The sequence below is a fragment of the Lytechinus pictus genome, chromosome 3 (assembly GCF_037042905.1).
Source record: "Lytechinus pictus isolate F3 Inbred chromosome 3, Lp3.0, whole genome shotgun sequence".
Lineage (NCBI taxonomy): Eukaryota > Metazoa > Echinodermata > Echinoidea > Temnopleuroida > Toxopneustidae > Lytechinus > Lytechinus pictus.
The window spans coordinates 73,815,718-73,840,150 of NC_087247.1; the positions used below are offsets into that span (position 1 = coordinate 73,815,718).

Here is a 24,433-nt window from a genome sequence, read left to right on the forward strand (position 1 = left end):
TTTAGAACAAGTCCTATCAAATAAAAAGCTATATATCCTGCTAACATTTACTATCACAAATATCTTTTTACACTTATTTTCTACATACATGATAGCAAATTACTAACCCATTCAACATAATTTTCTCCAACTATCATGATTATGCATAATTCATATGGAGGTAGAAACCCAAATTATTCATTTTGCAAATTACTGTTTGAACTTAATACCTCATCAACTTTTAACAGCATTAAACTATTACTTTTGCTTAAAACCAATACATTGTGATCTAGAGTAACAACACGTGTACGCAGACTTCTTAAGTTGTGGCATTGTCCGTGAGTATTGAATGAATGAATTGAATTTATTTAACCTAATTATCATCTGTAAATATTCTGTTCCCAATTTGTCCAAGTTTAATAGTGCTAGGTATTAATAGAAATGATTTTAAAGAGTGCTAGCAAATTGAAAGCATTGCATGTCACATATAATAAAATAGTGCTGGTCAAATTTGTAGTCATGGAAATATAAATATTTGAAATTGAATTGACTTGAAATGGTTACAGACCATATTGAAAGCCCAAACAATTACATGTACATACATCATTTGACAGATATGGAGTAGATATTTGTAATCAATTAGATTTTTTTATGTACGAAGCTTCCTCCACAGATTCTTTAACAAGTGGAACGCCTCTGGCAGTCTCGCCTGCATTACGCGATTTAACATAGCAGCAGTGCTAACTTTGAAAACTACTATAAAATAATCATTCACAAAAACACCATTCATATAATGGCATAATACCACGTTCATTGACCATAGATGACATTTGAACGGTGACTTAAGACTTGTCAACTACACCCATGTCCACATTTCATTCACTCTATCCATAAACTTTCAAAGTTATGATGGCAATTCAACAATTACCCCAACATGGCCTAAGTTTATTGACCTTAACTGACCTTTGACCTTGATTTTGTGACCTGAAACTCACAGGGGATGTTCAGTGATACTTGATTACTCTTATATCCCAAGTTTTATGAAATAGATCCATAAACTTCAGAGTTAGGATGGTAATTCAACAAATACCCCCAACACGGCCAAAGTTCTTTGACCTTAAATGACCATTGACCATGGTCATGTGACGTGAAACTCGCACAGGATATTTAGTGGTACTTGATTAACCTAATGTACAAGTTTCATGAACTAGATCCATAAATTTTCAAAGTTCTGAAGGTAATTCAACAAATACCCCCAACTTGGCCAAATTTCATTGACCCTAAATGACCTTTGACCTTGGTCATGTGACCTGAAACTCAGGAAGGATGTTCACTAATACTTGATTAATCTTATGTCTAAGTTTCATGAACTAGATCCATAAATTTTTAAAGTTATGATAGTAATTCAACAAATACCCCCAACTTGACCAAAGTTCATTGACCCTAAATGACCTTTGACCTTGGTCATGTGACCTGAAACACGAGCAGGATGTTCACTAATACTTGATTAACCTTATGCCCAAGTTTCATGAACTAGGTCCATATACTTTCTAAGTTATGATGTCATTTCAAAAACTTAACCTTCGGTTAAGATTTTGAAAATAATTCTCCCAACATGGTCTAAGTTCATTGACCCTAAATGACCTTTGACCTTAGTCATGTGACCTGAAACTCAGGCAGGATGTTCAGTAATACTTGATTAACCTTATGTCCAAGTTTCATGAACTAGGTCCATATAATTTCTAAGTTATGATGTCATTTCAAAAACTTAACCTTAGGTTAAGATTTGATGTTGACGCCGCCGCCGCCGTCGGAAAAGCGGCGCCTATAGTCTCGCTCTGCTATGCAGGCGAGACAAAAATTGCATTTAATAGAAAAGCATATGCTAAATATTTCCTGAACTTTGGTTGCCATATATTTTACCTTTTATTCTGAAGTGCATTTGCTGTTCATTGGAGAACTGATAAAAAATCATATACTGAACAAATACTTGGCTTTGTAGCACTCCTTTAAAGTACTAAGTGTGACATTTACATTACTCTCACATTGTGCTTCCAGTTCTGTACTTTGTTGGTATTAATAAAGTCAATAATGTAACTATACAACGTCTCCTTGACTATATCATCTTGCATATTGTATAAGAGTGCAGAGAGAAGAGAGTGAGAGGGAGAAAGAGAGGGGGATGAATAGAAAGGCAGAGAGAGGGTAGAGAGAGACAGGAACACAGAGACAGATAGGTAAGAGAGCGAGAGAGAGAGATAGAGAAAGGTGGGGGGGGGGTCGGAAGAACTATAATTATGAAGTTAATAAGTTAGTTTTTGGAACGGTCCTGACAGGGTCAAATGGGAGGTAATTGTTAAGCAATATGAAGATGAAGGGTTGAAAATGATGTTTCAAATCTCTTCTACAAGTACAAAAAGTTAGGTGGATACAAATAATTTTTACATCGAATTCAAAGGGATGGAAGATTATCCTGCTTGTGCTGCTTCAAAATGTAGCTGGTGACTTCATATTCCATTGTAATTATAATCTTAATATTCTAAACCTGACAATTCCTGAATGGTATAAAGATATCATAATTAGTTGGAGTACAGTTTTTCAGAAAAACATAAAAATATGTGACTAAATAATATGGGATAATAGATGTATATTACAAAATGGAAAATCATTTTATAAAACAAAGATAAAAGACAAAGGGTTTGTTAAGTGTCACATATGTTGGACGAGTATGGCAGACCATTAATATGGAAAGATGCAAAAAATAAGGCTTTAACTTTTGTTGAATACTTTTTGCTTTTTGACTGTTAAAAGTTTATGCCATCAAAATGGAAATCATTCTTTCTATCTCAAAACTTTCATCCCATTGTCGATAACATTTCATTGATCCCAACTGTAACTATTGATGGCATCACTAAAGAAGCAATTTATACATATGACTCATTTTTCATGAAGGAAAACAATCCATCAATTTCAAATATATTTACACAATTAAATGACACCTTTGGTTTCTACAATTCAAGAATCTTAATGATGAAAATCCATATTTTATTGTTCAAAATAGACATAAAATGAAATACTACAAAAATTTGCTTTGCCTAATTGATCGTGGGCCCGGCTGCCGCCGTGCAGCGCCAGATCGACGAGGCTCTATCCCTTTAATCGTTGAACGCCACACGGTTTAATATTAAATAATTTGATTCCCACCAAGGTTTGGTTATTCAATATTCACAAGGTAACGGATACACTTTGTGCATTTTGAAGAATTTTGCCTGAAATTCTTGTGCATCTTTTTTTACTCTTGCCATGTTGTTAATCAATTCTTTTTTTCCCTCTTTCACAATTGTGATTTTGGAAAGCACTGTGATACAATCATTGTGAAGAGCGCTATGATATAAATTGTATTGTATTGTATTGGAATGATGTTGGTAGACTCTTTGCGTTACTAGATCTTCCTCATTTCCTCGATGAAAGATATGTTCTCTCTGTAAGCCCCAAATCCCTATAAATGTATTTATTTTGAACTTTTTGCTCTTGTCAGGTAAACAATATATTTTCAGATGTCGATGCAATGAAACAAAACCTACTCTCTCCCACTTTTGTAACTTTCTTTTATCATTTGAAACTGTTGAACATACTATAGCACAAAGGAAATGCAAATTAGAAAAGCATGTCGGCAAGTGGGTCACCATTTTGAATACCATAAAGAGGCGATAAAAGCAGAAGGCTGTTCTGTTCTTTTTTTATTTTTTAGGCCAAGCGCCTGATTGTTTTTGTGTTTTGCTGTAAACAAACGGATTTCTTCTTATGTTATTCTATTTTGTATGTTAGACATTTTATATGCCAACATCATAATAATCTTATAATGTGATCCGTTATATCATGAATCACAAAAAAAATTATGAAGTGATGATACAACTAGCATGTTCTTGAATATAACATACTGTAACTTGTTTTCAAAACTGATTTGGATTATGCAAAAAGAAAAAGGTTCTTGCAAGACTGTAGGATATTTGAATTGATATCACATGATCATTGAATACCATGTCGTCAATGATGCAAAACACATTTCTCATTACCAGATACAAACCTAGAGCTCCTACAAAATTCTAAGGGTGTTTTACAAAACATCAAAGAGTAGGTTAAAATTGAATTCATATAATAAAGCATATGTAGGGTGCTACATCATTGGTACTAACTTGTATTACACCCCACACTCTGAGATACAACCTGGATAATGGCATAATAGTGGAGCAGCGTAACATGGGATATATTGATACGTTCATTGGTAGCAGTCATGTTTTCAGAAAGCCACCATTATCAACAGCAAACTTGATACATGAAATATCTTACTACATCTGGTTCTGAAATGCAAATATTTCTTAAGTCAATCATGACTTAACACACTCATTAATACATAATGGTTTGGGAATGCAGTGGTGCTTGAATTTCTGGGCAATTAAATGTTTAAATGGTGGAACCATTATCGAATATAGCTTGCCTCTCGAAACCTTTGTATGATCTGGACACTCTAGCACCACTGGGAATGCAAATATTTGTAGAAAACAATCAAAAACAGAGTCATATCAAATAGAATTACACCCACTAGCAGTTATGCTGATGTTTATTTACATGAAAATCAATAGTCAATTTAGACAAACTGCAATTTCAGGAAGTAACAATGTCATTTCTTCTCTTATGAGAGCAAGATGTACCCCCACTGAGCATTGGAGATTTGATGTATAACATGCATAAGTAGGCAAATAATTATTATCATCAATTATAAATTTTGTAAATAATCAACTTAAATTATAGCACAAAGAGTAGAAATTGCAATAATTTATTTTTGACAAACTGTAGTTTCCATTATTCTAAAACAAAACTTCAATATTTCAAACTAAATTGGATCTTTTCAAGTCCTAATAAATATACACATTTTACAAAATACAGTGCGTCCCAGAAAAAACGAAACCGAGATTAGGCGATGATTTATCATAACTTAATCACAAATACAATAGACAAATGACCTACCAATGTAAAGCTTAGAATCTCCTCTTTCATCCGATATTACTTAGATTATTCCCCATTCACGCATGAGTGAGCAAAAACCATTTTAAGGATACCAAAAACTCATTTGGCGGGGCGTATCTGAATTTCAAAAAGAAAATCACATGCCTAAAAAGTTCAATATCTGCTCTTTTATTTGATACCTTAATCACAAAAAAATGGTCAAGAAGTAAAAAAGTTCCGTTCCCTCGAAACAATGCTTGTATTTCCATAATTTCATTAAATAAATGTGTTTTCACCGGTTTCCCACAGAAGCTATCGCATGGTTAACAAAAGACTAAATGCATGGCTGATTGTCAACAAAACGGAGTGTCATGTGAGTTTGAACGCTAGCCTGTAGAACCTCTTAATTTTATGAAATTATTGAAATTCAAGCCTTATTTCAAATAACCAGAACTTTGTTATTTCTTGACCATTTTCTGTAATAGAGGTATCAAATTAAAGAGCAGATATTGAACTTTTTTTTAATGTGGTTTTCTTTTTGAAACCCCAGATACAGCCCGCCAAATGACTTTTTGGTATCCCCTCTTCAAATTGTTTTTGCTCACTCATGCATGAATGAAAGATAATCTAAGTAATTAAAGATGAAAGAGGAGATTCTAGGCTTTACAATGGTAGGTTATTTGTCTATTGTATTTGTGATTATGTTATGATAAATCATTGATAAATCTCGGTTTCGTTTTTTGTGGGACGCACTGTATAGCTTAAGGTCAATCTTTGGTGGTATACAAATTTGAAACAAGATGGTTCACGAACCATGAGTCTCGTCTGATTTTGTGATCAATAAAATATGCAATATGATCTTTTGACCCCTAGATGACCTTTGACCCCATCATCTTCATGAATACAAATGTATTACCCAAGGATCATATGTACCAAGTATGAAGATAGTTGATGCAGAAATAAAGGAATGAGAGCAATTTGAACAAAAACTTGAAGTTTTGATCTGTAGATGACTTTGACCCAATCATTCTCAAAAACACATGTAGTATTCAAGGATCATCTACAACTAGTGTGATCAAATTAATGAAAAAATAAAGAAATGAGAGCAAGTTGCAGAAAAAGCTTAAAAAAAGGATGGACACGACCTCAAGGACTTCAGAAGGGTTAGATGAAAACATGTCACTGTGCCCTTGACCATTGACCTTTTGAACTCAAAATCAATAGGCTTCCTGGGATCCATTGCTAGTATCATACACTCCAAATTAAATAAGAGCCAAAGTTAAATTAAACTTAAGTTATCACATTTACAAGGACTTGAGAAGGGTAAGATGAAAACCTGTCACTTTGACCTTGACCATTGACCTTTTGACCTCAAAATCGATAGGCTTCCTGGGATTCATGCTAGTATCATACACACCAAACTTCAATTAAACTGAAGTTATGACGTTTATAAGGAAAAGTTAATGGACGGACGAACACCAAGCGTGATACCATAATAAGCCCCGTCTAGGACGGGTGTATAAAAAATGATGGACATGACCTCATATCATTTGACCACATCAGTTTCATGGGTACACATGTGGTATTACCAAAGGATCATATGTACCAAGTATGAGACAAAAAGAAGAAATGCAATTTTGAGGGACTTGCATCAAGTAATTAATCAAAATCTTCAAAATCACAAGACGTATTCATCGATAGATCTGAGTAGCCTTTTCCATCTTGATGACAAATATAAGGACCATGAAAGCCATAGTATGAAATTTAGGAAATACAGATGTAGATTACAGACACAGCAATATGCTTTTACAGCTAGAAGCATCAATAACTGGAATGATCTGTCAGAGGAAGCAGTTTCTGCCACTAGGGTAAATGCATTTAAATCTGCATTCAGAAGCACTGGAAATTCCATCCATTGAAATATTCATCATACCAGAGACGACCCAATGTGACGAGGGGCAAATAAGCTTCCAGCTTTAAGTCTCTACATCCAAGTAAAGTAAGTAAGTAAATAGTTTCTTTTGTATTTTTGAATTTTGCCATCTTCATTATAATATGAGCACATTACCAAGCCCTTTAGATCCTGTAGTCTTGACACTAGAGTGACTAGACTACCGTCTCCTTAGTAAATGGAAAAATGAATTTATCAGCCTATATTCATTTCAAGGTATAAAACATTCAACCATAATCGTGACGTGCCAGAGATATCTCTAAATATCTTCAAAGTTATACAGCTTTTTTTTAGACCTGATAGAGATATCTCTTTCACACACTCTAGAAGAAAGACAGATTATAGATTGTTGCTATCAGGTTCCTAATTCCAAGGAATCAAACCAGGATTGAGTCTTCACAGTAATACTACCTTCTTTAGACTTGGCAATGATATTTGCATCAACACCACCACCATTTAGCTCACCTGTATTGACAAGAGAAAAATAAACATTCTATTGGAATTCTGATGAAAAAGAAACTTATCTTACATCTACTCTACAGAAATGAATTTAACAAGGTCAAAGAATAATTTGTTTTTTTTAATCCTTTACAACTTGTTTTCCTCTTTGTACATCAATCTCATGGTTGAAAATCCAATTCTGGTTTATCAGAGTACATTTAGTTATTCACTGGTTGATTTCATTAAAAACACTGGACTGATTTGTTAAATGAAACTGAACAATTCTCTCTCCCTCTATCTTATATGCCCTCTAAGTTGATCATATCTAGGACAGTGATACAGCGTTCTGCTATTATGATACATTGTCCACACGAGATACTGTATATTGTAATAATTTTTTTATGAATATTAGTGTCTGATCTTAACAAACAACACTTGAACATAGAAATAATCAGTATTTTATAAAACCTCTGTGACAAGTGCTTTAGTTAAAGTGGATCCCAAATTATTTTTTTGAACTCTTCCTATACTATATTGGCAAAAAGAAGCTGCTGAAAACTGCTTATCTAATAAAAGAGAGCCAATGGAGTAAATTAGAAAGTAAAAAAGGGGCCTAAGCTTTCGATCCTAGCAGAATCTTTGTCGGAGGCAAAAAAGTAGAACAACCATAATATAGACCACAAACAAGCTACAGCAACACTAGAAACAAGGAGACAAAAGGGGCATTAGTGAGTAGAGAAGACCAATCAGGTTAGTGAAGGGGATGAAAGAAAAGGAGTAGGCAGACACAAAGGGAAGTTAGTGTAAGTAAGGCCAGTAAAAGACATCAAGCCAAAAGGGATTAAGATAATGAGGCAGGCAACATCAAACAGGATCTGGAACAAAACAGTGATAGAGGGTATGAGGAAGAGATGAATAACAAGAGAATTAGTGAGAGGTGGGTCAAACAGGTTACAAAGAAAGGCATAATAAACTGGTGCATAAGAGTGGGGGAAAAAAGGAAAAGAATGGGGAACAACTGATAATGTGCAAAAGACATATAAGTATATATGATAAAGCATTAAACAAACTAAGAGAAGAAGGTAAGTGTAAATATGTATCTATAAGTGATATGTATATAAATATATCCAAAAAAGAAATGTATATGAAAACATATAAATACACATATGGTGTAACTGATATTGTAATCCGCTAGGTGTGACGGGAAAAAAAAAAAAAAAAACCTGTATATGTGAAAAAGAGGAAGCAAATTGCCTAAAAAGGTAAAAGCAAATATAGAAGAGAGGGGGTGTATTATGAAGAAACCATAGTATACATGTAAATAAGCAAATGTGGTAAATCTAAAAGAGGTGAGTGGAGAAAAAAATATATATATATAATAATTATTATATGAATATATCGCCTGAATAAGGAAGGAAAAATTGGAGCTGAGCTTGTATGAGATATGGGAGGAAAGTAGAGAAAGAAACAATAATGTAACTATTCAAAAGAGCTGAGGGGAAAAATTATATGTATATATAAATTGAAAGTGGATAGGAAAGAATAATCAGTCGTTCCCCTCTTGGATGTTCAGGCCATGAGGTTGGGTGGTGCGAAGTCATCTCATCCAGAGCTTCTCTCTGCTAGTACGGACTGAGTCAGGACGGGTACCTAAAGATTCGATACCCTGTAGCATCATGTCAGTGATGGAGTGGTTGGGGAGGTTAAAATGGCGGCCAACTGGAGTGTCCGGCTTTGCTGTGTTGACGGTGGATCTGTGCCCGTAGAATCGTTTCTTGAGTGTGGTCTTGGTTTCCCCTATGTATTGTACCCTACAAACTCTGCAAGTGATGAGATATACAACATTAGTGGTAGTGCATGTGATGTTGCCCTTGATTTGGTGAGACAGGCTGGTAGAGTTGCTGGTGAAAGTGTCGCCCTCGTGAAGGTGTATTTCACATATGATGCACCCGTTGCTGGTGCATTTGAAGGTGCCATGCTGTATGGGAGAAGAATGGTTAGTGAGGGAGGGCACTTCAGCACGAACAATGAGGTCCCTGAGATTCGGTGGGCGTCGGTATGCTAGAAGGGGAGTATCGGGAACGGTCTGTTGGAGACGATCAGAAGTGTGTAAAATGTGGTGGTTATCACACAGGATTTTGCGGAGAGGGGGTAGATTGGGATGGAAGGTGGTCACAAGCGGTATTCTGTCGGTAGTCTCCTTGTCACTTTTTGGTTTGAGAACTTCAGATCTGGGGAGAGAACGAACTTTGTTAATTGCCAGTTGGACTGCCCTGGCCCCGTGGCCCATGGCACAGAGATGTTTCTGCAAATTCCTGGTATGGAAGGAAAAATCAGGGTCCTCGGAGCAGATACGGCGAAGTCTGAGGGCTTGACTGTAAGCGATGCCGGTTTTGCAGTGACGGGGGTGGCAGCTGGATGAGTGGAGATACTGGTGGGTATCTGTGGGTTTAGAGTATAGGGTAGTGGTGATACCGTTAGACTTTTTCTGGACTGTGACATCAAGGAAGTGGGTTTCCTGTTGGGAGAAATCAGAAGTGAATTTGATGGTCCTGTGGAAGGAATTGATGTGGTCAATGAATGTATGGAGGCTATCTTCATCCCTGGTCCAGATGAAGAAAATGTCGTCTATGTAACGCCACCAAATCCATGGGCGACAGGGGGCTGAATCTAACATCTGCTGTTCACGAGGGCGACACTTTCACCAGCAACTCTACCAGCCTGTCTCACCAAATTAAGGGCAACATCACATGCACTACCACTAATGTTGTATATCTCAACACTTGCAGAGTTTGTAGGGTACAATACATAGGGGAAACCAAGACCACACTCAAGAAACGATTCTACGGGCACAGATCCACCGTCAACACAGCAAAGCTGGACACTCCAGTTGGCCGCCATTTTAACCTCCCCAACCACTCCATCACTGACATGATGCTACAGGGCATCGAATCTTTAGGTACCCGTCCTGACTCAGTCCGTACTAGCAGAGAGAAGCTCTGGATGAGATGACTTCGCACCACCCAACCTCATGGCCTGAACATCCAAGAGGGGAACGACTGATTATTCTTTCCTATCCACTTTCAATTTATATATACATATAATTTTTCCCCTCAGCTCTTTTGAATAGTTACATTATTGTTTCTTTCTCTACTTTCCTCCCATATCTCATACAAGCTCAGCTCCAATTTTTCCTTCCTTATTCAGGCGATATATTCATATAATAATTATTATATATATATATTTTTTTCTCCACTCACCTCTTTTAGATTTACCACATTTGCTTATTTACATGTATACTATGGTTTCTTCATAATACACCCCCTCTCTTCTATATTTGCTTTTACCTTTTTAGGCAATTTGCTTCCTCTTTTTCACATATACAGGTGTTTTTTTTTTTTTTTTCCCGTCACACCTAGCGGATTACAATATCAGTTACACCATGTGTATTTATATTTTTTCATATACATTTCTTTTTTGGATATATTTATATACATATCACTTATAGATACATATTTACACTTACCTTCTTCTCTTAGTTTGTTTAATGCTTTATCCTATATACTTATATGTCTTTTGCACATTATCAGTTGTTCCCCATTCTTTTCCTTTTTTCCCCACTCTTATGCACCAGTTTATTATGCCTTTCTTTGTAACCTGTTTGACCCACCTCTCACTAATTCTCTTGTTATTCATCTCTTCCTCATACCCTCTATCACTGTTTTGTTCCAGATCCTGTTTGATGTTGCCTGCCTCATTATCTTAATCCCTCTTGGCTTGATGTCTTTTACTGGCCTTACTTACACTAACTTCTCTTTGTGTCTGCCTACTGCTTTTCTTTCATCCCCTTCACTAACCTGATTGGTCCTCTCTACTCACTAATGCCCCTTTTGTCTCCTTGTTTCTAGTGTTGCTGTAGCTTGTTTGTGGTCTATATTATGGTTGTTCCACTATATATGTTTGTCATTTTGCCTCTGACGAAGATTCTGCTAGGATCGAAAGCTTAGGCCCCTTTTTGACTTTCCTATACTATATTGAATAAATTTGTATTTTCAATTCAGTCACTACTTTGCTTGTCCAGACATTGTAAGGCAAAGCTCTGTATAATTTGTTAAAGCTCAGACAGGATGTTACTACAATGATATTAATAATGAAGTACTATGGGTGGCAAATTTCAAAAAGTTTTTTCAAAGCTGCAAGCACACACTCCTGATATATTTTGTGCTAACCTCTCTAAGAATATGATTGGTTTCTGTTTATTTCTTTTTCAGTCAGTTGGCAAATTTTCATCACCTCATATACAAATGACTATGTAGTTCAAACTTATTACAGTCTCCTTATTAATGACTTAAAGATAACACATTAATGAAATATCCATCTTAAACATCAGAACATACCCTTGATGATAGAGAATTCTCATATATGCAGCTCCTAATTTATGCAACATTCTACTCTAATTATGAGGCAATTAGTCACAGTATAACACAAATCTTCTTAGTAATACTTTGCGAATTGCGTATTTGTTATGCAGAGGAGAATATATCATATTAACTGTGCAATATAAATGTTTTTTTTATAAATATCATAAAACAAGAGCATCGCTAAGGAGAGCATGTAATACGCCCACCTGCAACACGGAAAATGGAGTTATTGGTCCAGCAAGAAAAGTGGACAGTGGCGACTTCACCTTTGACCTTCTGACCTCAAAATCAATGTAATTCCTGGGATCTATGCTAGTATCATACACACCAAATTATATGAGCCTAGGTTAGGTTTAACTTAAAGGTCAAGTCCACCCCAGAAAATGTTGATTTGAATAAATACAAAAAAATCAAACTAGCATAACGCTTAAAATTTCATCAAAATCGGATGTAAAATAAGAAAGTTATGACATTTTAAAGTTTCACTTATTTTTTCACAAAACAGTAATATGCACAACTCAGTGACATGTAAATGAGACATTTGATGATGTCCCTCACTCACTATTTCTTTTGTTTTTTTATTGTTTGAATTATACAACATTTCATTTTTTACAGATTTGAAAACAAAGACCAACTTTATTGAACCAGATAGTATTAAACAATGCTAATTCTGCATGTTCAGAAAGGAAGTAATCATTGTTTCACTTCACGATGAGGAGAAAATTGAATATTCCGTATTTCATATAATAAATAAACAAAAGAAATTGTAAGTGGATGACGTCACTTGTCTCCGTATTTGCATACCAGCTAGGATGTGCATATAACTGTTTTGTTATATTAAGCAAATTTTAAAGAGGTCATAACTTTCTCATTTTACATCCGATTTTGATGAAATTTTCAGTGTTATGCTTGTTGGATTTTTCTCTTTTTTTATTCATATCAAGGTTTTTTTTGGGTAGACTTGTCCCTTAAGTTATCACGTTTACAAGGACTTTAGAAGGGTAAGATGAAAGCATGTCACTGTGACCTTGACCTTTGACCTTTTGACCTCAAAATCAACAGGCTTCCTGGGATCCATGCTAGTATTATACACCCCAAATTTTATGAGCCTAGGTTTAGTTAAACTGAAGTTAACACGTTTATTTATTTATTTACAATATTTCAACAGGATGCCCAATCAACATACAAATTACTCTCCCTTGGAGTCCTGCATATTAAAAAACAATCAAAATGTATCTTATCATACACAGTAACATTAACATGAGAAAAATATATGTATACATAATATGATAGAACATAATAGTTGAAGTCAGATATAAACAAAACGATAATCAACTACGCACATCATTAGAAAGAAGGGAATATACACACATAAGAACATAATAATTGAAATTGTCATCAGAGATATTTAATATTGGAGAATTAAGCTGCAATTGGACTTAAAGGTCATCTTTTTAATATTTCTTAAAAATTGAGAGGGAGTTTATGTTTTGAGGTTCAGGTTGAAGACTATTCCATAATAAGACAGCTTGATAATGAAATGAGTGTTTGAATAATTCAATATGACATTTTGGGAAGTGTAACTTATTTTGAGAGGAATTTCTTGTGCAGTATGAATGGATTTCTTTCCTAAAAGTAAATAACTTTGACAAAAATTTGGGAGCAATACATTTCATACATTTTAACATTAAACTAAATCTAAAAATGCAAACTCTATCTTCAAATCTTTTCCAGTCTAAGAGGGCAAATAAATTTTCAGAAGGGGTCAAGAAATGGGCATTTAAAATTATTCTTGCGGCTCTTTTCTGTAACTTATTCAATCTTTCGGTATCTTCCTTAAATCAATCCCCCAGACAATACAGCAATAATAATAATCTAGAATTGGCAAAACCATAGCATTATATAGAGTAAAGTATTTTAAGGGTAAGATGAAAACATGTCTCTGTGATCTTGACCTTTTGACCTCAAAATCAATAGGCTTCCTGGGATCCAGGCTAGTATAATACACACTGAATTATATGAGCCTACATGTAGGTTAAGATAAACTGAAGTTCTCGCGCTTACAAGGAAAAGTTAACGGACGGACAGAGAGAAACGGACACCGAGCGTGATACCATAATACGTCCTGTAGGACGGGCATATAAAAATATTGTTGGTTTCATCAAGCATAAAGCCAACAACAAATGCTATGAGATCAGTCACTAGAATTCTTACCTATGACCTGCTGATGATCAGATGGTTGGGTACTAAGAAATACTAGAGCACTATCTATATCAACCTGATGTCCACTTAGATCAATGTGTGATACACACTCCTCGGGTAACTTTATCTCTATGTCTCCTACAGTCCATACAGGAAATTATCAAATGGAGGTATATAAAAATATTATTAGTTGAGGTTATATATTGATATAATATATCTTAACTATGCAATATGCTTGTATTGTGAATGCATACCAAGTCAAAAATTGGCAATATAAACTGCTGACCAGTAACATCCCATAATAACAAAATTCATGAGAACTCTATTAGGTTCATATTAGTCGATTTGACATTTTCCGAACCTAGAAATGTTCTTTCATGAAGTTTTTTTCTTGATTCATGTTCGTATGGGGTCCTAGAACAAATTCAGCTTGGTTGCCCAAATGGCAACTTTTGGCAATTTTGCTAATTTGCATAAATCCAAAATGGCCGCCACATGCCATCTTGAAAACCTAAGTTTTTAACCCCTTGCCCCAAAATGATGAGCAATAACTCAGATTAGGGGTTAAGGGTTGTGTAGAATCAATTTCTATTATTATTTTTGCATTATAAGGTCATCTTCAGGTCAAATCCAAGATGGCCGCTAGATATGCCATCTTGAAAAATTAAATTTGAACCCCTTGCCCCAGAATGATGAGTAATACCTTTGTTTCGGGGTTTTGGGGTGTGTAGAATCCATTTCTGCTATCTTTTTTGCAATATAATGTTATCTTCAGGTCAAATCCAAGATGGCCGCCATATGACGCCTTCTTAAAATATTAACTTTTCTCCCTTTGCCCCAGAATCATGAACATTAACTCTATTGGTGATCGTTTGGTATGTTGCTTCAATTTATGTTGTAATTTTGCATAAAGGATAATCTTCAGATCAAATCCAAGATGGACGCCAAACGCCATCTTGAAAAAACTACTTTCCGATGCTTATACGTGTGAGAGCTAATGTAGATGGATTTCAGTAAGAATACTCATTTCTTTTGTTTATTCTCAAGTTTTAGGTCAAGGTGAAGTCACATCTGAGATGTCAGATTTCGACATTAGCTGCTCACCTTAGAATGAATCCTTTTAGGTTTTGGCTATGATCCATTTCGTGTGTATATTTATTTGTTTTAATGTCCATCCATACTTTTGTACTGAATAGGCTTTTGGAGTGTTATTTGAATTCGAAAGTGTTTTCTCCATACTTTTCCTATATCAATGTGTTCAATGATTGGTAGGCATCAGTTTGTTTTAAAAGACGATGGTGTAGCGCTAGGTCTTACATTTTCGAGAGAGGCTGTAGAACTCAGCTCTAGAGTGGCAGTCTATAGAGCAAATTTGTACAGGTGAAGGAAGATGGCGCTGAGACAGGTATAGATAGAAATGCTGCCCTAGCCTTCCTCCTAGGTCTTTGGTCTGCCAATTTAGCATTCCGATTATTTTCTGACGTCATGACCCCTGTCCTTATTAGCTCTCCATAGAATGGCGACTATCATATACATCTTCATAAGTGTTACTGTCTATGCCGGCAAGTTTTATGTCACGTTTGCAGGTGTCTTTATAACGAAGGTGTGATCTACAAATGGGGTGAGACCAAGCATACAGCTCACCTTATCTTGGCGAATCCCTTTCATGCGGCGAACATGCCCCAACCACTTGAGGCGCCTTGGACTATAAAGGAGCGAGAATAAGCTGAGGATGCCAGCATGTACGCTGAAGGGCCTCTGTATTTTTCAATTTTTCCTGCCATTTAACGTGCATGATACATCTGAGGCAGCTGATATGGAAGGTGTTTTGCCGCTTTTCTTAGTTGGCATACGTTTTCCAGGACTTACTTCCGTACAGGAGCTTTGCCATGACTGTGGCAGATTTTCCTATCCTGGTGCTTATCTCCTTGTCCAGTGAAAGGGAGCTAGAGACAGATAGATGATCCAATCAGGGACGTGAGAGGGAGATCCATTGTAGGTGAGGAGTCCACCACAACCAGACGAGTGCGTGCTGTTGATAGAGATATCTGGAGGACAGTCAGTGTCTTGAGTCGATCAGGATTTCTGTTTCACAGGCTGATGGGTGATCCAAACATGCACAGGACAGGTGGCTGTATTACTAGGTCTTGTACTCCTGCTTCTTGAGAGGCAGGGGCGACATCGTTTCCGTGCAATATCTCACGAATGAGAACCATCCTGACCATTGTTTTGGCAGGTAGTAGGTCGATGTTCAGTTCCCCATCTGCGTTGGTACGGATATAGAAGTCCTCTGTGCATTCGCCAAATGCATACTGGGGAAGCTTGGAAAAGAATATCTTAAAGAGTGTCAGGGCCAGGCGCAGCCTTGCTTCATGCCGCTCACAGGAACTGAGAAAAGGCACCAGGTGCTCCAGTGTTGTAGCAAACTGTGCTCATGGAATGATATGACCAGGGAACAGCTTGGGGAACTTATCTTCTGCAGGAGGCTAAATAGTGCACTCCTGCTGACCAAGTCAATGGCTCTTGTCAGGACAAAAAGTCCAATGATAGTTATAAAGGAAGGTAATAACTTAACTATTTTTCTGAAAAATACAGAGAGATCACTTTTTAATTCAATAAATAGAAGTCCTTTCACTAGAAAAGTACGGTTGGACATAAACAAGAACTCCCGAAATAGATCATAGCCAAAACCTTGAATGGTTTCATTCTTAAGTGAGCGGTTAATGACGAAATCTATCAACCATCTGATCATCTTAAACATGACTTGACCTCGAACTAAAAATGGAGTGATTAACAAAAATTAATAATTCTTACTGAAATTCCCTTACATGATCTCCTACACATAATACTAACCTCTTCAGGACAACGTGTACGCTTTTAGGGAGAGTACTTCTTCAAGGTTCAATAGTCATGGGAAGTAGTTTTTTTAATATTGCGTTTAGCGGCCATCTTGGATATGTTTGATTTGATCTGAAGATGATCTAATATTGCAAAATTATGAACAGAAATGGAATCAACATACCAAATAACTCACGGAAATGGGTATTAATCATGATTCTGGGACAAAGGGTAAGGCAGAAGTTTATTTTTCAAAATGGCATCTTCTGGCGGCCATCTTGGATTTGACCTGAAGATGACATTATATTGCAAAATAGATAGCAGAAAGAGATTCTACACACCCCAAAACCCATAAACAGAGGTATAACTCATCATTCTGGGGCAAGAGGATCAAAAGTCAATTTTTCAGAATGGCGTCTGGCGGCCATCTTGGATTTAACCTGAAGATGACCTTACATGTATATTGCAAAAATGATAATAGAAATCTGTTCTACACACCCCTAAACCCCTAAAAGGAGTCATTACTCATCATTTTGGGTCAAGGGGTTCAAAAGTTAGGTTTTCAAGATGTCATCTGGTGGCCATTTTGGATTTATGCAAATTAGCAAAATTGCCCAAACGGCAACTTTGGGCAACCAAGCTGAATTTGTTCTAGGACCCCATAGGAACACGAATCAAGAAAAAAACTTAATCGGAAAGAGCATTTCTAGGTTGGTGTATTGAGCCTATGTGACTGTCAAATCGACTATATCTTTTAAACTGAATAATGGTTTTAAATTAACTTGATACAAGTATTATTTTCAATCTTTTTGATAGAAATTCCTGATTAGCCAAGCACAAGAAAATGTAATTCAAAATTAATCATATGTATGGTTTATATGAAGGGTCTCAAATTCAACTGTACATTTAAAGGATGTAGCGATCAACAACACTGTCAGAATGACATGATTTTGATAATAAAATAATTTACCTTTATCAGTTTCAATATTGATATCATCGTGGCAGGATAGATAGCCTTTAAATGTAGCTTGGCCTGGAAGACTAACTGACATGGAACCTTGTACACAACCTGAAAGATTGGAAACAACAGTAGGAGTATTCATAATGATATTAGAAGTAGTACGGTAGTAGTAGTAGCAGTAATAGAAATAATAGTAGCAGCAGTAATAGTGGTAGTAGTAATAGTAGTAGTAGTAGTAGTAGTAGGAGTAGTAGTAGTAGCAGCAGCAGTAGTAGTAGCAGTAGAAGTAGTAGAGTAGTGATAGTAGCAGCTGTAGTAGTAGTAGTAGTACTAGTAGTAGTAGTAGCAGCAGCAGCAGTAGTGGTAGTAGTAGTAGTAGTAGTAGTAGTAGTAGTAGTAGTAGCAGCAGCAGCAGCAGCAGTAGTAGTAATAGAAGAATAGCAGCAGCAGCAGTAGTAGTAGTAATAGTAGTAGTAGCAGTAATAGAAGAAGTAATAATAGTAGTAGCAGTAGTAGTAGTAGTAGTAGTAGTAGTAGTAGTAGTAGTAGTAGTAGTAGTAGTAGTAGCAGTAGGAGGAGGAGTAGTAGAAAGTACAACACATTACTTTTTCATTCTTCATTAATCATCTGTTCTGTACAAATTTTGCTTCCAAAATATAAAACTGTACATAAAAAATAACTTTCTGCAAAATACTCATTTACAGCTAGTTACATATTTGCCAAAAAACTAAAGATTTTTTTCAAAGTAAAAAAACAAGTGACTCAAACATGTATACATACCAGTAAAAACATCTCCTCCTGTGGTTATCTTGCAATCAGTATGCATGTTACTTATGTGAACTGATCCTGTATGACTGCACACCTGAGATTTCCTAGTGTAAATATCTTTGATGTGAACATCTCCTGACTCGGTGGAGAATTCAAAGTCAAGGCCCTGGATCCTATCAGCATTCACTGTCTAAAATCAGAAGATGATTGGAAATGCATGCAGATGAACTGGTATATACAGGAATTCAGCATACATATAGAATCATCTTGCATTTTTCCATGAAAGTGTTAAACAATATATATTCATGACTCTTCTAGAAGGGAAAAAATTTGTGTGGACTTGGAACTTGACCTTAAAACAACAACAACAAAAATCGGAATCCATGTGAGGATTGGAGTTGTAAATTACACGCCTGTAAATTGGAGTTGTAAATTGGAGATTGGAGTTGTAAATTACACGCCTGCTGGAAGAGCAGTCTCATGATTGAAGTAAATATAATGTTATTATTATTATTTAATTACAACTTGTATGTACAACATGTACATGTATTTCCTAACGTGGACTTCAAACACCTTTCTTTTTTTCCTCATTAAAAATACCCAACATACAAAAGTGCACACACCCACAAATGCTTTCCTAAATCAATTCTTTATTTTGTTCAATGTTTGACAAACATGACAAGTTATCTTTAGAATTGGACTTATTATGGCTCTCTCACTTTTTTTAAAGCAACTGAAATCTTAACACAATCAGTCTGGAATACAAATTGTGGTTTGAATAACAATACAAGCAACAATAGTGGTGTAACTTACCCCATTATTTCTAGTTTTAATCACTCCACTTCCCTGCAACGCTTTTAGGCAGCTGATATTTCCACTTGTTGACTCAACATTAACATTGGCAGACTGTAAAAAAGGTGAATGTATAGCAGAAAAAAGAATACTCTAAATGAATCATTCTGATATAAGAAAAAAATTGTCTAAATAAAGAAGAGATAGAGTATAAGATAGGAACCAGAAATTTAACTGATATGAATTGTAAACTGAACCAATAATTTTAATCAATAGTAATGACTGAAACTATAATAAGTTCATTATTGAAATTAGACAGAATGATAATGGTTTTCATTACTTGAATTAAAATTACATTATACTTCTACTAGATAAGTAAAATGTAACGTGAGGGTGAGCCTCAAGTGATGTCTTATTCCGGAGCATTTCAAATATTAGACAAGTCTGGATATTTCCTATACTATCCATAGGCTGCGGAACGGTTTTCAAAGAGACGGGGGTTAGCCAAAAGTGAAGAAGGGGGAGGGGGTTGACCATGAAAAAAAATCATAATCAGATGGTAAATTTTACGTTTTTATTGTTTTCGCAGGCCCTGCTATCTTAAGATAAGAGCAAAAATTAAATCTCAATCAGATTTCATGTGATAATCAGAAAAGTATAGCCTTCCAGGACCTAATCCTAAATAAAAATTTAGTTTTGTTTCTGATGACTACTCTGATTAATTCTGTTTTTCATGCCCATTCTTCATGCAAGTTTCATGTCTATTTGTTCGCCAAAAAAAAACATATGACAAGACAAGTCTCTTTGACAGTGATCATAAAGAATAGACAAAAATCTAAGATATATTTTCAATTTTCCATTACCTTCATACTCTTTAGTGTGATGTCTCCCTTATTGGTATTTATGTAACACATTTCATTTTCCAGGTTTTCAACAGAAATGTGGCCTTCATCTTTAGTTGACACATCTATATCTATGGTTTAGATTGTGGTGAAGAAAAATAATTTTCTTTCATCATATATTGAACAATTTGTATTATGCATCGATAAAGAATAGTCTCACACATCAAACTAATTAGTACATAAAGTTGAATAGTTTGAGCATTATTTACTACATTTTGTAGATCTAATTGTGAAAAAAATATGAATTATTAAAGAAGTTGAATAGTTTGAGCATTATTTACAACATTTTGTAGATCTAATTGTGAAAAAAATATGATGAATTATTTTCTAGTATTTCTAAAAATTGTAAATTAATTTCTAACATATGTGCCTATTAGGAAATTTGATTCACCAATCATTCATCAGTTGACACAATTCAGTCTATGGCAGTCTTCATCTGGCAAATATTGCAATATGTCAATATACTTAAACAAGTAAATTGAACAAATATCAAGGATACTGTCGAAACAAATTTGAAAAGGAAAAAAAAAAGGGGGGTTCACAACAAAATGAAGTTCATTTTGGTTGCCTTTTTACACATCTTCCAGAATACCTGGGGTAGACAGCTGGCAGACGTCTGTTTCAAGGAGTTTTTCAACATTTTTTTAAATTTCTCCTCGTACACAGACGGCTCGCTATCATGCAGCCGCCATTAGGGGGTGAACAATGCAAAATCCCCCCCCCCCCTCCAACGGGGCTCATCGATTTTTGTCTTTATTTCATAAAAATATTGAAAAAATTGAACCAAAATAGAGATTATTATTCCGTTTTGGCCTGAAATGCACCAAAACAGGGAAAAATAAACTTAAAGGGGGAAAAACAGTGACTTACTTCGGCTGTCGCACAACTTCACTCCCCCATTCTATCCGAGCTTGTAAAGTACATAAACATAAGGCCATTGAGTCCCCTGTACAGATCGTGCTAGAACTTCGGTCTCTGTATTTGGTGAGTGGAGCCAACGTAGTTCAGCGGAACAACCAAAATAATCGAGACCGAAGTCTAACCTGGGGGTGCTCAGTAAACAGGAAAATTTCGGAGATGCTCCAGTGCTCTTGCTACCCAGAGCCATGGTTTGTGACTAATATCGTTGGGAACAAACAGTGAATGGACGAGTAAATTTTCAAAAATTGAACAGCAAATGCTGTTTTTACTTTTGGTGTACTTTTCAGATTTAGTAGGATGCTTATTTATGACAGCATTTATTATACATGTTATTTTTTTCAGTTTGCAAAATTTCGGGGGGGGGGGGGGGGGGGGGCAAATGCCCCCTTCCCCCTGGTGCTGCCAGCTACATGTATGTGTGTGCAGTGGCGTACCGTGGGTCACGGCATGGGGGGGCACGAGCAAAAATTTTGAGTCACTTAGTGAGCGCAGCGCGCCCAGTTGCCAGGTATACTGACCTAATAGAGACATTTTAAGGACAGTGCCATTAAACGGATATGTATCTCACTGGTCAAATAATGCGAGCGCGAAGCGCGAGCTTAAAATTTTTGATATTCAGACCTAAAAAAGGACATTATAAAATTCTTTTGTAATCATGATACGTACCTGTCTCGCTAAATAATGCGAGCGCGAAGCGCGAGCTGAAATTTTTGTAAATATTGACCCCAAACAGGAAGATTTTAAGGACTATATTTTAGGAATCCGTTAAGAGTATACACATCTCACCATAGTCATCTAATGCGAGTGCCAATAAGCGCTTGCTGATTTTGTTAGAATTACATCTAAACATATGCACATAAAGCACTTGTAATCATGATTAACATACCCATCTCACTAATCAAATCTTGCGAGCGCGAAGCGCGAGCTGAAAATTTAGGAAATTCAGACCTGAAGAGGGGCATTTTAAGGCTTGTTTGTAGGAATTCACGAAGACCATACGTAGTTCACTAACCAAACGGTGCGAGCGCGAAGCGCGAGGTGAAAATTTTTGATATTCAGATCAGAAAAAGGAACATTTTAAGGACTGATTCTAGGAATTCATTGAGAGCAGACATATTTCACCAATCCGCTACTGCTAACGTAAGCACGGACAGGAAATGTTTTATATTAAGACCTTAAAATGGGGCAATCACAAGTCTTTAGTCATGAAAAAGAAGCATACTATTGTACATAAAACAATAACTCGAAGTGCGAGGAAATATATTTGGCAGTTTGGTATATATTGACTTGAAAACGGGAGGTTTTAGTTTTTATCAGGGTTATATATCTCGGTAAACAGACAATGCGAGCATCAGGAGCAATGAAAACATAGGCCCTGAGCAAATTATGTTTCATTAAGTTATGAAAAATGTTTCTTATGTAATATAACATAACATATTATTATGAAATAATATAACATTATAATGAACAATAATGTCTTTTTTCCCACTACGTTTCTCTTCCTTTCTCCCTCTTTTTCTCCTTTTCCCCGTTTTTTTTTTTTGGTCAGCCGATTGGGGGGGCACGTGCCCCCCCATGCCCCCCCGTAGTTACACCACTGTGTGTGTGTATGTATGTCAAAATCAAAACTCTATTGCTTTGAAATAAGTTATATCATATATGATTTATTGTCAACTTCTAAGTTAAACAAAATGCAAAGTGCAAAGAAAAGAATTGACTGGAAATAATATACCATAACACGTTGGTACTTCAATAACTAAAGCCAAAGGTGGCTGCATGCCTGAGCAACCATCATGAGAAATTGTAATTCCTTGTTCTTCATTTGACAAGCAAGAAATGTTTGAAATGGTTTCTGCAAAAGAAGAAGGGTCCAATGCAGCATCAGACATGTCAGAGGAAACAGAAGAAGCTAATAAATGAACAAATACTCTGTCTCCTGCTGGATAGTCATGAGGATTAGTTGGCACAATACGAGTGGGAAATGGAAAATCTTTAACCAAAAGCTTTCCAAAAGGCGTTTCGAGTTCAAATGGCCATGATTTTAGTCTCAATACGTTGCTTCCTTCTTCAACACTTGCACGCGCACTACAATGAAAACTACGGAAATTGACCCACGTTGCCACCGAAACTCGAGGCATAGATCTAGAAGTTCTTCGCTCGGCGACAGTTGGCTGATCTTCTACACTAGACCTACTTGCAACTTTAATGATGTTCTGCCTTTGATTGTTGAAATTTCTTGCAGAAATCTTGATACTCTCCATTAAAGAATATTTAACTTGTTTCAATCCTGAAAGAAATGCCATTTTGACAGGACGATTTTTAACGTGAGAATAGATTTGCCTGGTTGACAGACAGGCCACGAAAGCCAAGGGATCGATGTATACAAACAAAATGTTAGGGTGTTAGTCTAGGTTTTATACATTTGTTATTATTTTTAAGGTGATATAAGTTTATTCAAACCAATCAGCTACATACAAATATTTAATACAAAGGTTGGCAAAAAGAATATAACATGAAATGTTTTGGACCCCATAGAAGCAGAGCATGTGAAAGGGGTCACACATAACAAAACAAAGGAAGATGTGAAGAGCTTAAATGAGAATGAAACCCTTGAAACCAGCTGAATCCATATCAAAGAGAAAAATCAAAGAAACATATTGTTGAAAGTTTGAAGAAGATTGAATGAATAATAAGAAAGTTATGAGCATTTTAATATTGAGATCACTAATGCCATGTAGATCCTCCCATTGGCAATGCGACCAAGATCTGTGATGTCACACACGTACAACTCCCTCATTGTCTTTAGTACTTATTTCACTTATATTCTTTTTATAGAGTCTATCACAAGGTGAGGTGTTCTCTTTATGAGAGGACAAGTACAGAGGTTTCACAACATTATATCATTGATGAATCGTTTGTCATATGATTAGAATGAGCAAAAAGAAATGTTTTGGGGTATATTTTCAGTGTCCAAAAGGGGAGATTGTTCATCTGTGACATCATAGATCTTGGTCGCATTGCCAATGGGAGGATCTCCATAGCATTAGTGATCTCGACATTCAAATGCTCATAACTCTTCTATTGCTAGTCATATTTTACTCAAACTTTTGTTGATCTTATTCTTTGATTTTTCTGCTTTCACAAAAGCTAACTTGCTCCAAGAGTTTCATTTTCCTTTAATTGATTCCAGGAGCTATAAATCCATTTTTGACAAAAATTGATTTTTTTTTTTTTTTTTTTTTTTTTTTAA

General features: G+C 35.8%; 1 protein-coding gene across 1 annotated transcript; it reads right to left on the bottom strand.

The window, feature by feature from the left end:
• Positions 1-4,567: 4,567 nt before the first annotated feature.
• On the bottom strand, positions 4,568-23,583 carry LOC129256717 (protein FAM185A-like). Its single transcript, XM_064097704.1, has 7 exons — positions 22,916-23,583; positions 20,224-20,333; positions 19,382-19,474; positions 18,581-18,758; positions 17,810-17,908; positions 14,014-14,139; positions 4,568-7,402 (listed from the first exon to the last, which is right to left on the bottom strand). The coding sequence occupies exons 1-7, from the start codon at positions 23,484-23,486 to the stop codon at positions 7,293-7,295; spliced, it is 1,287 nt and encodes a 428-aa protein (XP_063953774.1). The 5' UTR covers positions 23,487-23,583; the 3' UTR covers positions 4,568-7,292.
• Between the last annotated feature and the right edge of the window lie 850 nt (positions 23,584-24,433).